The 15,594-nt window shown below is 43.7% G+C and overlaps 1 protein-coding gene across 7 annotated transcripts in view; it reads right to left on the bottom strand.

Annotated features, from left to right (window-relative positions):
• ARFGAP3 (ADP ribosylation factor GTPase activating protein 3) overlaps positions 1–15,594 on the bottom strand; it is a 60,195-nt gene that overhangs the window by 9,863 nt on the left and 34,738 nt on the right. For 3 of the 7 annotated variants that reach the window (XM_055252547.2, XM_055252548.2, XM_063622955.1), the window contains 5 exons: positions 12,573–12,701; positions 11,987–12,109; positions 5,678–5,809; positions 3,019–3,142; positions 1,274–1,364 (listed from right to left, as the gene is read on the bottom strand). In XM_055252547.2, coding sequence (XP_055108522.1) covers positions 1,274–1,364; positions 3,019–3,142; positions 5,678–5,809; positions 11,987–12,109; positions 12,573–12,701 — 599 coding nt within the window. Of the gene's footprint in view, positions 1–1,124; positions 1,365–3,018; positions 3,143–5,677; positions 5,810–11,986; positions 12,110–12,572; positions 12,702–15,594 lie in introns of all 7 variants that reach the window. The other 4 variants (XM_055252550.2, XM_063622956.1, XR_010116996.1 and 1 more) reach the window with 3 other exon arrangements.

Here is a 15,594-nt window from a genome sequence, read left to right as displayed (position 1 = left end):
CTCAGAGCCACACCCAGCTCCTCTAGGCCTAGAAATGAGGGGTGCTGAGGGTGGCAGGCCTGGAATGCCTGGGTCCTGAGAGTCGTCCCTCCCCTTGGCTCTCCTGCTGAGAAATGGGTTCCTGAAATGACCTCAGAGGACACTGTCCCTTTCATGTTAACCACAGGGCCCCCTCCTTCCCACTGTGGCCTGGCAGAGGCCTTTGTAGGGTACTCTCGAAAGGCGTCCCTCAGTCAGGGGGATGCGGAAGTCGAAGCAAAGGGGCCGGCGCTCTGAGGCCCACCACTGGGCTCACAGGCCACCCCATCCTAGGCCATCCCAGCCCTGGGAGGACCAGACACCTCTTCGCTGGGGTCTGAACCCTGAAGAGGGATATAGGAGACGGGCAATTCCTCTCCATCTGCTCACTCCCAAAGCTGTGTTCTGTCTTCCCTGGAAGACAGATGCTGTTAGAGCCACATGTTTCTATCTGCCTCTGCCCACCCCTGGGGCTTGCTGTGTGCCAGACACTTGGTGGCACTTCACATTTCTCATTTAAGCCTCATGACAACCTTGTGAGGTGGTTTTATCCACCCACGTTACAGAGGAGGAGACTGAGGCTAAAGACACCGTGACACACTCAAGGGCTCACAGCTAGAGGGTGGTTAGGATCACATGGGGGCCCGGGGCTGTCCACCTCTAAGGCTAAGATACCACGTGGTATATCACAGCACATCAGCACTCAGCTAGAAAACATTCCTCTATGACAGTGTTTAGAAGGATGACTTGCCAGGCAATGATGGGGATGTTGCTTTAATTTCATGACTTGGTCTCCTTATGTGTGAAGCCTGGAATAGTAACTTCTGCTCTACCTGACTTATAGCAGAGATCAGAGCATCGAATAATGGTTGCTAAAATATCTTGGAAAAGGAAACAGTCCTATCCAGATGAAACGTGTTCGGCCGGGCGCGGTGGCTCACGCCTATAATCCCAGCACTTTGGGAGGCCGAGGCGGGCGGATCACGAGGTCAGGAGATCGAGACCATCCTGGCTAACACAGTGAAACCCCGTCTCTACTAAAAATACAAAAAAATTAGCTGTAGTCCCAGCTACTCGGGAGGCTGAGGCAGGAGAATGGTGTGAACCCCGGGGGGCGGAGCCTGCAGTGAGCCGAGATCGCGCCACTGCACTCTAGCCTGGGCGACAGCGAGACTGTCTCGAAAAAAAAAAAAAAAAAGAAATGTGTTCATACCGTAGACATGACAGAGACCAGCTCTTGTTCAGTGCCCCCTACCTGCTGCCTGCTTCCTCTGCTCCTCGAACAGATCAGCCGAGCTTATGGAGGAACTTGCCGACAGCCTCTCTAGGCGGGCCCTGGTCTCATACTAGAGAAGACAAGGAAAAGGAAACATTAGGCTCCAAAGATCGTGGGCAGTTTTGCAAAAAGAATCACTGAAGAGCTGTCATTTGAAAGTGTTTGCCCCCCAGGCTCTTTCTTTCCATTACTGAATGCCACTGTCAAGGCCGGGTCCTGCGGGACAGCACAAAGCTCATGTTCTGCATGGGAGGCAGGTCACAGGCAGGCTGATCAACATACAACCTCAGCCAAGATAGTCGGAGGGAGGGAGGGAGAGCAGCATCTCTCTCCTGGTGCTGCTTCTAGCCAGCTGTCAGCAAAGGCCACTCTAAGAGTCTCTTTTCCAAGCCCCATGACACTATTTTAAAACTGAACTTGAATGTCAACTTGGAAGCGAGGCAGATTTTATGGACCGTGAGAACAGCAAGGGGCAATTTTACTTTCGAAATGATGGCGTATTGTTACACTTGCAGAAGTTTAAACTCCTGCAAAATACACTCAGCACATTTTAGGAAACCACCATCCAAACAGTCAGAGGCACAGCGGCAGCTCAGCATGAGAGGGAAGATGCAAACCTCCCCACTTCCACTTGAATAGTCAGAGGCACAGTAGCAGTTCAGCATGAGAGGGAAGACGCAGACCTCCCCACTTCCACTTGAGTCTTACAGCTTAGCAAGACTTCACTATGAGTTCATTAACATTTCTTTCTTCCTTTTTTTTTTTTTTTTTTGAGACAGAGTCTCACTCTGCTTCTGGGTTCAAGCGATTCTCTGCCTCAGCCTTCCAAGTAGCTGGACTACAAGCGCGTACCACCATACCGAGCTAATTTTTGTATTTTTTGTAGAGATGGAGTTTCATCATGTTGGCCAGGCTGGTCTCGAACTCCTGGCCTCAAGTGATCCACCTGCCTCAGACTCCCAAAGTGCTAGGATTATAAGTGTGAGCCACAGTGCCTGGCCAAGTTCATTAACATTTCTGAGAAAAGCCAACAACCTGAAAATAAATATATGCACTCCTCAGAAACATATCTGGCTGGGCGTGGTGGCTCATGCCTCTAATACCAGCACTTTGGGAGGCTGAGGCAGCCAGATCACCTGTGGTCAGGAGTTCAAGACCAGCTTAGCCAATATGGTGAAACCTCATCTCTACTAAAAATACAAAAATTAGCCAGGTATAATGGTACACGGCTGTAGTCCCCGCTACTTGGGAGGCTGAGGCAGGAGAATCGCTTAAACCTGGGAGGTGGAGGTTGCAGTAAGCTGAAATCGTGCCACTGCACTCCAGCCTGGGTGACAGAGGGAGGCTCTGCCTCAAAAAAAAAAAAAAAAGAAACATATCTATGTACTTCATTTCACTCTGTTTAAAAGTTATTAAGTAAATTACAGCTGCATCAACAATTGAAATATATTCAAAAGATACTGGATAATGGCTATTCAAAACACCAAGAGAGGAATAAGAGAACTGTGAGATAAGTCCTTGTCTTGTAAACACTCCTCTTGCTGAGGCAGCAAGCACATGATCAGTTATATAGACCTGGTTCAAGTCCTGACTCCAGCACTTTCAGGCCAGAGGGCATCTGGCAGCCTGAGCCCAGCTCACTCAGGATATCCTCCCTGACAATGCCCACACCACACTTCCTTCCTGCATTATGAGGCACCCAAAGAAACTCTCCAGACCCTTACATCAGCTTGGGCTTGTCTTCCAAAATACATATCTGAAGAAATGGCCTTGACATTGCCAAACTTCTTCTGGGCCTCATCTGTATTTTCAACTGGCTCATAATCTGGCTTGCGGCGAGCAGTAGGTCTGCAATTAAAAACAGCCAAATTAGGTTAAACTAATTTGAGGTGAAGCAAATGTGTTTCATACTCATTTTATTTTTTAAAGTGCCAATAGCAGAAAATTTTGTAAAAGGATTTTAGGCCATTTTTAAAAGCCTGAAAATTCTAATTAAAAAAAAAAGAATAAATATCCAAATGATACAACATTTGAAGGAATTTCTGTTTAAAATGGGGTCTGTTATTTCACATTTCAGTTCAAATATGTTATTTCACATTTCAGATCAACTGGGTAAACACTGAATACATTGTTTGGAATGTCCATAGGACACTGCTCTCTCTATATTGTATAGGATATATAATGTCCCAGTTACCTGGGACAATTTCAAGTCACACCTGTTGTCCCAACATATTAGTAGTGCCCCCTTGCACTCTCAGAAGTTCTCTGGTTGGAAAATAAATTCATTCATAACCACCAAAAACTGGAGACAGTCCTTCAGTAGGTGAATGGATAAACTTGGCAAGTAAGAGAAATGAACACAAGAATGAATTAGTCTTGACCAAGTGTACTAAGAAAAGTTAAACCAGAGTAGGAAGGCTAATTGCTACATGACTCCATTTATATGATATCTGGGAAAGGCAAAATTGTAAGGCCAGAAAACAGACCTGGGGTCAGTGACCAGGGGCCGGGGCAGGGGAGGGGGGACTACAAAGGGCACGGGGAAAATTTGGGGGTGATGGGAACTGTTCTGTTTCTTGGTTTTGGTGGTAATTACATGAATGTATGTGCTTGTTAGAACTGTAAGTTTAGAGGCCGGGCGCGGTGGCTCACGCTTGTAATCCCAGCACTTTGGGAGGCCGAGGCGGGCGGATCACGAGGTCAGGAGATCGAGACCACGGTGAAACCCCGTCTCTACTAAAAATACAAAAAATTAGCCGGGCGTGGTGGCGGGCGCCTGTAGTCCCAGCTACTCGGAGAGGCTGAGGCAGGAGAATGGCGTGAACCCGGGAGGCGGAGCTTGCAGTGAGCCGAAATCGCGCCACTGCACTCCAGCCTGGGCGACGGAGCGAGACTCCGTCTCAAAAAAAAAAAAAAAAAAAAAAAAGAACTGTAAGTTTAGGGCAGGGCGCGGTGGCTCATGCTTGTAATGCCAGCACTTTGGGAGGCCGAGGCGGGCAGATCACGAGGTCAGGAGATTGAGACCACGGTGAAACTCCGTCTCTACTAAAAATACAAAAAAAATTAGCCGGGCGTGGTGGCGGGTGCCTGTAGTCCCAGCTACTCAGAGAGGCTGAGGCAGGAGAATGGCGTGAACCCGGGAGGCGGAGCTTGCAGTGAGCCGAGATCCAGCCACTGCACTCCAGCCTGGATGACAGAGCGAGACTCCGTCTCAAAAAAAAAAAAAAAAAAAAGAACTGTAAGTTTAAAAAGACAAATTTTACTATATGTAAATAATACCTTAAAATTGGGGGAAAAAAGGCTGGGTGCAGTGGCTCACGCCTGTAATCCCGGCACTGTGGGAGGCCAAGACGGGGGGGGGATCATGAGGTCAGGAGATCGAGACCATCCTGGCTAACACGGTGAAACCCCGTTTCTACTAAAAATACAAAAAAATTAGCCGGGCATGGTGGCGGGCGCCTGTAGTCCCAGCTACTCGGGAGGCTGAGGCAGGAGAATGGTGTGAACCCAGGAGGCAGAGCTTGCAGTGAGCCAAGATTGCACCACTGCACTCCAGCCTGGGTGACAGAGTAAGACTCCATCTAAAAAAAAAAAAAAAAAAAAAAGGGGGGGGAAAAGGTGAAACCTTCCTGACCTAGGCCATCCCTGACCCATGAATCAGAATCTTCAGGGAAGAGGCCTCCACACACACATTTCTTTCAAGGTCCACAGAGGATTCTGATGTGCACTTCCTATTTAGAATCAGTAATTTAAAATCAAAACAGGCTGGGCACGGTGGCTCACACCTGTAATCCCAGCACTTTCGCAGGCAGAGGCAGGCGGATCATTTGAGGTCAGGAGTTGGAGACCAGCCTGGCTGGTGAGACCACCGTCTCTACTGAAAATACAAAAATTAGCCTGGCATGATGGTGTGCACCTGCAGTCCCAGCTACTCGGGAGGCTGAGGCAGCAGAATCGCTTGAACCTGGGAGGCGGAAGCTGCAGTAAGCTGAGATTGCACCACTGCACTTCAGCCTGGGCAACAGAGTGAGACTCTGTCTCAAAAAAAAAAACAACAAAACCAAAACAATATTCCTGAAATAGTAGAACAAAATCATTTACTAGTCTTACAAAAGGTTTCAAAAGGTTTTCCTTTTTGAGGGGGACAAGGTCTTACTCTGTTGACCAGGCTGGAGTACACTGGCGCGATCACAGCTCCCTGCAGCCTTGTACTCCTGAGCTCAAGTGATCCTTCGACCTTGGCCTCTTACAGTGCTGGGATTATGGGAATGAGCCGCCGTGCCCAGCCCCTTACAAAGGTTTTCATGTCATCATGTTATCAGCAATTTTTTTCCCAGAAATGCATGGATTCACTACTACAACCCCACAGTTTTGCATTCATACCCGTCTGAATAGCCTGTAGTTTTCAGAACTGTTTCAGTATCTTTGCTGGTCTCTTTTTTCCAATAGGAATCTGAACTGTCATCCCAGCTAGAGAAAGAACTGCTCCTTAACTCCACTGGCTCGTCAAAGTACCTGTATGAGCAAGAGTACAACAGTGACTTTGGAGGTCCTTGCTGACACTCGTCCTGGGATCTCTCACTTCCACGGATGTGGGGGATGCCTCCTTGAAGTTAATGGCAGTCACATAACTAGGTCTAGCCAATGAGACAGGAGCAGACACGAGGTGTGTCATTTCCAAAGCCTTTCAAGTACCTGTGTTCAACCTTGCCCCGTCCTCTCTTCCCAAGCTACATGGAAGAGATTGTGTTCCAAGGTGCTACAGTCTCAGGTAGGTGAAACCTCCATCAGTCTGGACAATCAAGGTGACATATGGAGGACAGAGGTACTCTAGAGAACCACCTGAACCCTCAGCTGACTTTATGTGAAAAAGAAATCAATTGCCATTGTGTTCAGCCCTTGAGATCTGGGGGATGTTTGTAATCTTAGTATAACCTGGCCTATCCAGACAACACATGGCATCTTTAAATGTTATCGACCACAGGTTATACATTTCACTGTCTTTAGGTCTCATTCCGCCTGGTTAGGCAGTCACAAACAACACTGCTGGGCCTAGAGAACTGACTCCATACAAGGAGCTTCTTGTTGGCAATCCCTTCCGTGTTAAGCGCATTCAATGAAAATGATGTAAATGATGCTAATTAACCTCCTCCTGGAGTTGGATACAAAGCTATGGATCATTGATCACTGGGCCATTCTGTGGATAGTCTTTCAGTCTGGAGCCTGCAGTAAACTTGATCTGATTTGCAAGCATCCCAGGAGAGCCTGGCCTTCGGATCAGTTTACACTTTAATTAGCCAATTGTCACTGAGCAGGGCATTGCTCAGAGAGCAGCACTCAGTGTTGGCTTTTGGTTCTGTGTGATTAAAGAATAATCTTTGACCAAGAGCAACAAGGTCTGCCTGGAACAGGAGAGACTGACAGGCGAGGTGGATGTGCTAAAGCCTTGAGAAAAAGTGACCATCGACCAACCAGGCACGGTGGCTCACACCTGTAATCCCAGCACTTTGGGAGGCCAAGGCAGGTGGATTGCTTGAGCCTGGGAGTTCCAGACCAGCCTGGCAACATGGCAAAGCCTCATCTCTACAAAAAATGCAAAATAAAAAATAAATAAACAAATAAAATAACTGTTTCCTGACCATCTCCGGGGATTAAAAGAAAAAAATTAATGGAGCATGGTGGCACGCCTATAGTCCCAGCTACTTGGGAGGCTCACCTAAGCCTGGGAAGCCGAGACTGCAGTGAGCCGTGATCATGCCACTGCACTCCAGCCTGGGTGATAGAGAGGCATACTGTCTCAAAAAAAAAAAAAGTGACTGTGCCATGCCAGAATTCACGACAGCTTAGGATGGAAAAGCAGTCTGGCCAGATATACACACCTCATTAAGGCAATTCAAGAAGTTCAGAGGAGAGAGGCAGATCCCAGGGAGGTCTTAGGAAAGGAAGGGTGACAGAAGAGAATACAGAGGCCTTAACAGACACCATCCAGGTTTTCTCCAGAGAGTCAGGACAGGAAGCACACTGGAAATAAGATGTGCACCAAGCTCCGTGCTATAAGGAGTTGCACAGAAGATGGAGACCATAGGAGGTCAGAGGGGCCAGTAACCAAAGGCCAATATAAGAGGGAAGCAAGAACCCATAAGAGCAAAGAGGCCAGGGACCTCAGTGAGCTAAGATCTGGGTGGGGGAAATGCTAAGAACAAATTTATTCTTTCTTGGCAGAAAAAACAAAACAAAACAAAACAAAACAAAAAACAAAAAAGGGACAGAGGATAAACTGCTGTTGGAGCAGATGGTATGATATTACATCCTTAACAGACAGAAAGTAAAATTTCTAAATGTGGCTTCTGCCTTCTCTGGCAAGAAGGTCATTAAGAACAAATCTCATGACACTAGCATCTTCTCCTTAGGAAGGAAAACGCGGTGTTCAAAGTGTATCTGGATTTCAGCTAGAAATCGACCAGGCTCTCCCTATGGCAGATGAGTGGATCTGTACTGCACCCAGGCTCTGCCTGGAGGAAGAGAGATGACCGATCCCCTTTCAGAGAAGAGAGATCAGGACACTGAAGGAACCGGAAGTTACATCAGAGGAAGGTTCAAAAGATGTGGGATGTGTGCTGGCCTGGAAGGTGATATTCACATGTTTGCGGGGCTTATTTTAAGGCACCATAAAAGAACTAAGATCAATTCAGTGAGGAATTTTAAAACTACTTGATAAGCACCTATGAGGAGTCAGGCACTCTGCTAGGGGAAGACACAGGGCAAGAAGACACATTCAGCTCCTGCCCTCATGAGGCTTGTGAACTGGCTTATGGAAGGGAGGCTGACTTGAATGCAGAAGCCTCAGAAGCTGTGTTAATGAAAGGCAGAGTTTCTCACGGAGCCGCCCTGGGACCAAATGGCTGTCTTGAGGAGAAGGAAGGGTGCAGTAGAGGGTGGACTGCCCTGGAGTGGGAAGAGGGGGGGTCAGCACTGGACTGGTGCAAGGTGAGGGTGGGTTGGAACTTCCAGGTTCTTCACGACTCTGTGATACTAAATTTTGTAGATTTAGCAACACTCTAAGGAAATAACATTCTTCATTCTTATAAGCCAATGTACTTATCCTGAAATGTAGAGGAATCAGATTACTTTTAAGTGACTGAACTATTCAGAAGTCAAAGAAGAGAGACAGCCATCGGCTTGGGTCCCCCTGACCAGCATGAGCCTGAGGCAGCAGTCCGTGCAGGGGCTGGGTGGTGCCTTCTCTGTCTTCCAGTCACCCACGAGAGGCTCTCTGTGCCCATGCTAAGCAGGAGCAACTCAGTAGGAGGACCGGCAACTCACTAAGAGACCGACAGACCACCAGCCAGGCCTCCAGCTGATCTTTGGAAGGATGGGGTGAGTGGGACGACTAACGGCCACTAGTCCCTGCTCAGAAACACATAGACTTTCCTTCATCATCTCCAAACCTTTATTGGCTTTTTAATGTTTTGATTGTATAGCTCTCAATGCTTTTTTACTTATATTTTTCCCCTCCCACTCTGTCTTTACCCAATCTTAAAAACATTCCTTAAAATCCCTTGATAAGAGCACCCTAATATCACATTTGCTCTGATTTAGAGCTATAGACAGTTGTCTATTCTAGTTAAGGCCATGCTAGCTTTATAAGGCTGAGCAAATTGTTCTAGTTTCATTATCTTGTACTCAATATATAATTATACTGTTTATATCCTAGAAATAATGGAACTCAATAATAAGAAAAAAAAAAAAAACAAGGACAGGTTTTATCTTATTTTTAACAGAAACAGAACTCTTTCATAATTCATAATGTTCAAGTTCTAATGGGCTAATGAATAATTTGAAAGCAATAAGAGCTCTTCATCGAACTAATATATTTGCTTTCAGAGTCCATGTTTATTTTACCTCAGTTACCAAAGTACCTAATAGTACCCTCGTTCTACTAATGGTGGTCACCCTACCAAGGAGGACTAGAGAAGGCATTTATGTTCCTATTAGACAATCTGCAGGTCATGATAGACAATACACCAAGGTCTCTCTGGCAAGAGTCCAGGAGGCATGGTCTATATAAATACGCCATCTGCTCCCAGGTTTCAAACCGTAAGTAACAGTTTCATAGCAACAGTGGCTTCTGGGGCTAACTCTTTTGATTAAGCCTTTGAAGAAGGGGAAGTCTGAAAGATCCCTGAAGCCTTTACAAGGCAGAAAGGCCCCACAGGGGCCTGTCAGTGACCTGGAGCCAGTGAGGGTCTCTGAAGTTCCCATTAGGCAACCTCACTTAGAGCTCTCTTACCAACCCGGCTACCAAGCAACAGTACTGATTTAACTGAAACTTTCTCTTTTTTTTGAGAGAGGGTCTTCTTGCTCTGTTGCCCAGGCTGGAGTGCAGTGGTGCAATCTAATCTCACTGCAGCCTCTGCCTCCCAGGCTCAAGTGATCCTCCACCTCAGCCTCCCAAGTAGCTGGGACTACAGGCATGCCCACCATGCTAGGCTAATATTTTTGAAATTTTTTGTAAAGATGAGGTCTCACTATATTTCCCAGTCTGGTCTTGAATTCCTGGGCTCGAATGATCCTCCTGCCTTGGCTTCCCAAAGTGCTGGGATTATAGGTGTGAGCTACCGTGCCCAGCCTAAACTTTCTTTACCTTCCTACACTATCATCTGCAGAAGTTGCTAATAAGCAGTGAAATAATCAAAGATGTTGTGAGAAGCCACACAGGCAAATACAGACCCGTACTGCCAAGAGTTTCCTCTGACCCAGACTTAGTCCATCATTTAATATTCATATCTGAAATGATCTGACATGCAGTTTCCAAATCAAATTACACATTTCATTTTATTCTGTGTAAAATCTATTTACATACCTTTAAAAGGCATGATTTGGGTATCACTTCTGAGTAAAGTGAAACTTGATGCATTACAGAGGCTACAAAGGATAGGCAAATATAAAACCACCCAAGTCTCTGAAAATACCACCATGGAACACGACTAAACTACTTTTTTTTTTTTTTGGTAAAATCCCTGGACTTGAAATAATTTAGAGCTATACTTAGAGACATTTTTAAGGGTAGTATTCTTTATACAATTCCTTGTCTATAAACATTGATAGGAAAATATACAATTTCACAATTAGATCCTAGGTAATCTATCTGTTCTATATATGAAGTGCGTGTGTGTGTATATACACACACACATATATATATTTTATACATACGAAAATGCTTCAAACCTATAAATTGCCAGACAACTCTAATGCCCTCCGAGACATAAGTGATGGAGCCTTCCAGTAAGCACCGCTCATTACTGACAGGAACTCCTTCAGTTTTCATGAACTGCTAACCCAAAGGTGGTCCTCAATGTGGTTAGTTTAACTACCTAACAATAGTCATCATTTAGGCTGGGTGTGGAGGCTCATGCCTATAATCTCAGCACTTTGGGAGGCTGAGGCCAGCAGATCACTTGAAGTCAGGGGTTTGAGACCAGCCTGGCCAACATGGCGAAACTCCATCTCTACTAAAAATACAAAAAATTAGCCATGTATGGTGGCACACGCCTGTAGTCCCAGCTACTCAGGAGGCTGAGGCACAAGAATCGCTTGAACTTGGGAGGTGGAGGTTGCAGTGAGCCGAGATCATGCTACTGTACTCCAGCCTGGGTGACAGTGAGACTCTATCTCATAAACAAACAAAGAAAAAACATTTAGACTGAATCACATGTCTCAAACTGAGTTTCTATATTATCATATAGCAGCTAAACATAGTAAGAGCCAAGCATCATTCTAAACGTGCTATAGTATTCACAGTATCTCATCTGATCCTCACACAACCCTATCGGGTAGGTACTACTAGGGTCCCTAATTTACAGATGAGGAAGCTATAGCACAAAGAAGTTAAATAACTTGTCCCAGGTGACACGTAAGTGAAAGCCAGGATTCAAATCCATGCCATCTGGCCCCTGGGCCCATATTCTTACCCCTCTGTTCCTGAGCTGTGCCCTCTCCAGTGAAATCACAGGTTCATTTGGTGCCTTTTTAGCAGACCTCTCCCTGGGCCGAGCAGGTCCTTACAAAGTGAAGTGACTCAAGTTTAAACTTGTTCTCTTTGCTCTGGCAGGCCACTTGACCGTGCACTGCTCTCCACAGTCAGCTTCACACTAGAGTTATGCATTTTGTCTCAATCAGATAGTGAGTGCTGAAGGAGAGAAACCTAGGCTTTACTCTGGGATCCCCTCAAAGTGCAATCATGTTCCTCATTAATAAATACACACACTCATAGAGTTTATTTAATGCACTATTGTACCAATTGGAGTTTTCTGAAGCTGGCATTCTGAAGCACAGAAATCTGCTGAAGCCCTGAGAAAGAGCTGTGAAATATTCCCACTGCTGGACTAAACACATACCTTCAGGATTTTGCAGTTTTCTCCAATTTCATAATTTAAATAAACGCATCTCTCCTACCTCTAATTTTAACTCACAGTTGTTTTATTGCCAAACATTTTAATATTAGCCCACATTGTCCTTTTACAAACGTTTCTCTAATTTTTACTCCAAAGAATAGCTTTGGCTCCAGCCAAAGCTTTTAAAAACAGTGAAGTAAATTGATTTGTAATTTCTCCTAATGAAAATAAACTAATAAATTCATACTAGTCACTGCTTTTCAAAATGACACTTTAACAATGATTTGTAATAGAGTACCTTGAGCTGGAAGTAAAATATGAATCGTCACTGTCATCATTATACTTTCTTCTTGGTTTTGCCATGATGGGTGATTCCTGCTCTATGGTCTGCATATCTGAAGTCACTGAATGTGAAATACCACTTGAGAAAACAGAAAAAAGTATATATCAGTAAGTTCACAAACTTTTGTTTCACCAAAATAAACAAAGCTTTAATTTATATTTTGAACAAGGACAAATGTATTAGAGGGGTTAAAAACATAAGCAATAAAACAATTTTTTTTTTCTGGTGTGAGCTTTCAAAAATGTTAAAATTTTGTGCGGACTGTGTCTACACAAAATACAGTCACAAACATTGGTTATGTCCGTGGCTTCCTCTCTGGTAGGTGCTTCATGAAGAGCCAGACCTTTTTCTTTCTTTTAAAGAGCCAAATTTGAAATTTTTCATGTTATACTGAATACCAGAGCAAAGCAAAAATAATTAGAGAAGTTAATGAATAACAAAAAAAAACCTCTAAAGTTGAAACTAACACAGTCCAAGAAAAATCCACTGATGATTGGCACACTGTTTTAAATTCTAACTCCAAGAAAGCAGTCTCACATACCTTCTGCAATTTCCAAATCCCATGCCGAGTCTGTCTGAGTCAACATTTTTTTTGCCACTAATGTTCATCTTTTCATCTTTCTTCATTTGAATTTCAAGATCCTTATAGGCTAATCGTAATGATGAAACACTGCCAGAAAAACCAAATACTCCTTAATTTAGCTTTAATCCTTTGTTCTTATATTAAAATAGCAAGCAAAATTAAACATGTAATTTATACTTTTAGCTTCATGATTCTTTCCATAATTAACAATTATGAAGGCAAGTTGGCGTTTTTTCTACCTGCCTTTTTCGAATAGACGTTTAAGAAAATTTGAATGAGCTTACAGCCACTTTCTCATTGCTGCTCAACCTATACCACTTGTCAAGTTTAGTTCACATTACCTATTATTGTATAATAACATAATGTATACCCAAATCACTTCTATATGGGATAGTGAAAAGCAGGATTTCTTACTTGGATTAATATTTTATTTTATTACACTTCCACATTACATAACAAAGCATGAGGTTAGTCTCACTAGTCTATCTTGATTTAAGATAAATAAATAAATAAATAAATTTGACTTTACAAATAGATCAACTAAGGGGCTATTACTTAATTGTAAAAGGATCCTTCCATTTACAAAATAATTTCTTGTAGATACATCTCTATGCAATCAGGCTTCTGAGAGCATTTAAAATGGGATAGTCACTCATCAGCTAATAGACTCTTTAGCACTACTAGTCAGTCATATACCACTCTTCTATTTAAAATCAAATATCTGCTACAAGCAGGACACTAAAGGGGTAAAAAGGTTTACAAAACATTGTCCTTGCTCTCAGATTTCTAAAAACGCAATAATGACTTAATTTTTCATAAAGAAAACTATGCCTATATATAGCAAGAACAGCAGTTTGCATCGTATTTTAGTGAGACAGCACAACATTTCAGGGCCCTGAAAACTGATCTATTTAACTTACAAGGATTTCTAAGTTATCATCCACTTTATAAAAACACGTAAAATATCATGAATTCCTGGCAAAAGAGGCATTGTATAAATTCCTAGTAATATAAATTAATTTCTCATAGTAACAGGGAAAGACAACAGAATTTCTTTCTGTTTTTTGAGATGGAGTCTTGCTCTGTCGCCCAGGCTGGAGTGCAGTGGTGCAATCTCGGCTCACTGCAACCTCCACCCACCAGGTTCAAGCGATTCTCCTGCCTCAGCCTCCTGAGTAGCTGGGATTACAGGCACCTGCCACCATATCCAGCTAATTTTTGTATTTTTAGTAGAGACGAGGGTTCACCATGTTGGCCAGGCTGGTCTCGAACTCCTGACCTCAGGTGATCTGCCCGCCTCTGCCTCAAAGAGTCCTGGGATTACAGGCGTGAGACACCGCGCCCGGTGCAGAATTTCTCATTAGGAAAAAGTAATCTTGCTTTTGCTGTTTCTGTTCTTTAATGAGTCAAGCAAGATTTCTTTGGTTTTCGCATGGCAGTTGGTTTTCCTTACTCTTCCTACAGAACAGGTTATGGCTATTTTATTCCTTAACAAATAAATACTACTCTTTCTTTTGGAGGAAAACAATAGCTCTGTTTAAAATCATGAATACATATAATTATAGCAACAGATTCTTCTGGAGAAGATGCATGGGGATGAAAAGGTTCTAGGTTCTACTAGAAAGATAAGAGATGGAAAAGTTTTCCTTCCTAGGTAATCTGACATGGGACTGGGTCACTCACTAAAAGCATGCACTTTGATATCCAAGCTTACGAGAACATCTCTCTGGAAGCACCAGCAGAGTTAAGAAGTCAGAACACTGTGTTTCTCAGAACTTCAGGAGTGCTTATGGGTACTGGCTCAAGGGAGGACTGCAGGACACAGATCAAACAAGAGGAGCAGCTCGAGGCAGCTCTGCCTCTTCCTTCCGTCCTACCAAGTGGGCACACAGAGAGCCTCTGAGGACGGGCTGGGAAACTGCTAGAAGGAGACCAGGACACTTCATGGGCCGTTTAGTTTCACACTCTGACAGTACAAGAAAGGACACCATTCTGACAGTTTACTGAGCTGAAATAACTTTATTTACAGCCATTAAAAAAACTAACTTGCAAAATAACACTCATGTATTAAGGATAAAACACCTGTACTTTCTATGGGTTTGAGTGGCAGTGGTGGTCATTAAGGCACAGTGGTGTGGTTGTTCTGAACAAGGCCATGAAAGTTGCCAAACTGGCTTCTCAAATCAAATTCATAAATCTTCCGATCTGCATCTTTGTTTTTGTGATGTATTAAACACGCCTAATGAAAGATACAAGTGAAGGCTGGTTGTTGCTTCCTGTTTTCAGGAAGATTAGCATGTTAATATTAGAAGTAACAACCAGACTTCACTCCATCCAGCTTACCTGCCGCTTCTCCATCCAGCTTACTTGCAGGAGGGAGCTGATCAGGGCCCGGTTTTACACACGCTCTGGGAAAACCTCAAGCATGAGCAATCTGGACAGAGCCTACTCCCAAATACTAAGAGAAGCCATCGAAACACTCAAATCTAACCTTTCCCTTTGCCAGGATCAAAAACTTAGCTTAGTATGAGAAATTAAACTCTGTGACAAGTCAACGTAAATTTTTACACAAAGCATTTCAAACCATATTCGACCTAAATACAGCTCAGTGCTGCCCCCTATGTTCTGTGAATTAAATGACAAGGAGAAACAACTATCAACTTCAAATTATTTGGGTTTACCTTATAAACTCCATCTTAGCGAACTGTCAGTATGAACAGTATGAAAAGTAGTATGAACAGTATGAAAAGCAGTTGCATTTATTGAGCACCTACTATGTGCCAGGTACTGTTTGATGCACTTCAATGAGCATTTAAGCTATTAAACTAATCCTTAAAACCACCTCATAAAATAGGTGTATTTTCTTCATCACACAGTCTATAGTAACTCAAGCTAAAACAGACAAAATACACATGAAAGTAAGAGAAAACACCTTTAAAAAACACACGCATAAAAACTAGGGATCCAGGTTACTTTTCCT

This window comes from Symphalangus syndactylus, chromosome 18, assembly GCF_028878055.3.
Source record: "Symphalangus syndactylus isolate Jambi chromosome 18, NHGRI_mSymSyn1-v2.1_pri, whole genome shotgun sequence".
In the NCBI taxonomy this organism is placed as follows: domain Eukaryota; kingdom Metazoa; phylum Chordata; class Mammalia; order Primates; family Hylobatidae; genus Symphalangus; species Symphalangus syndactylus.
This window is presented reverse-complemented; position numbering and strand designations above follow the sequence as displayed.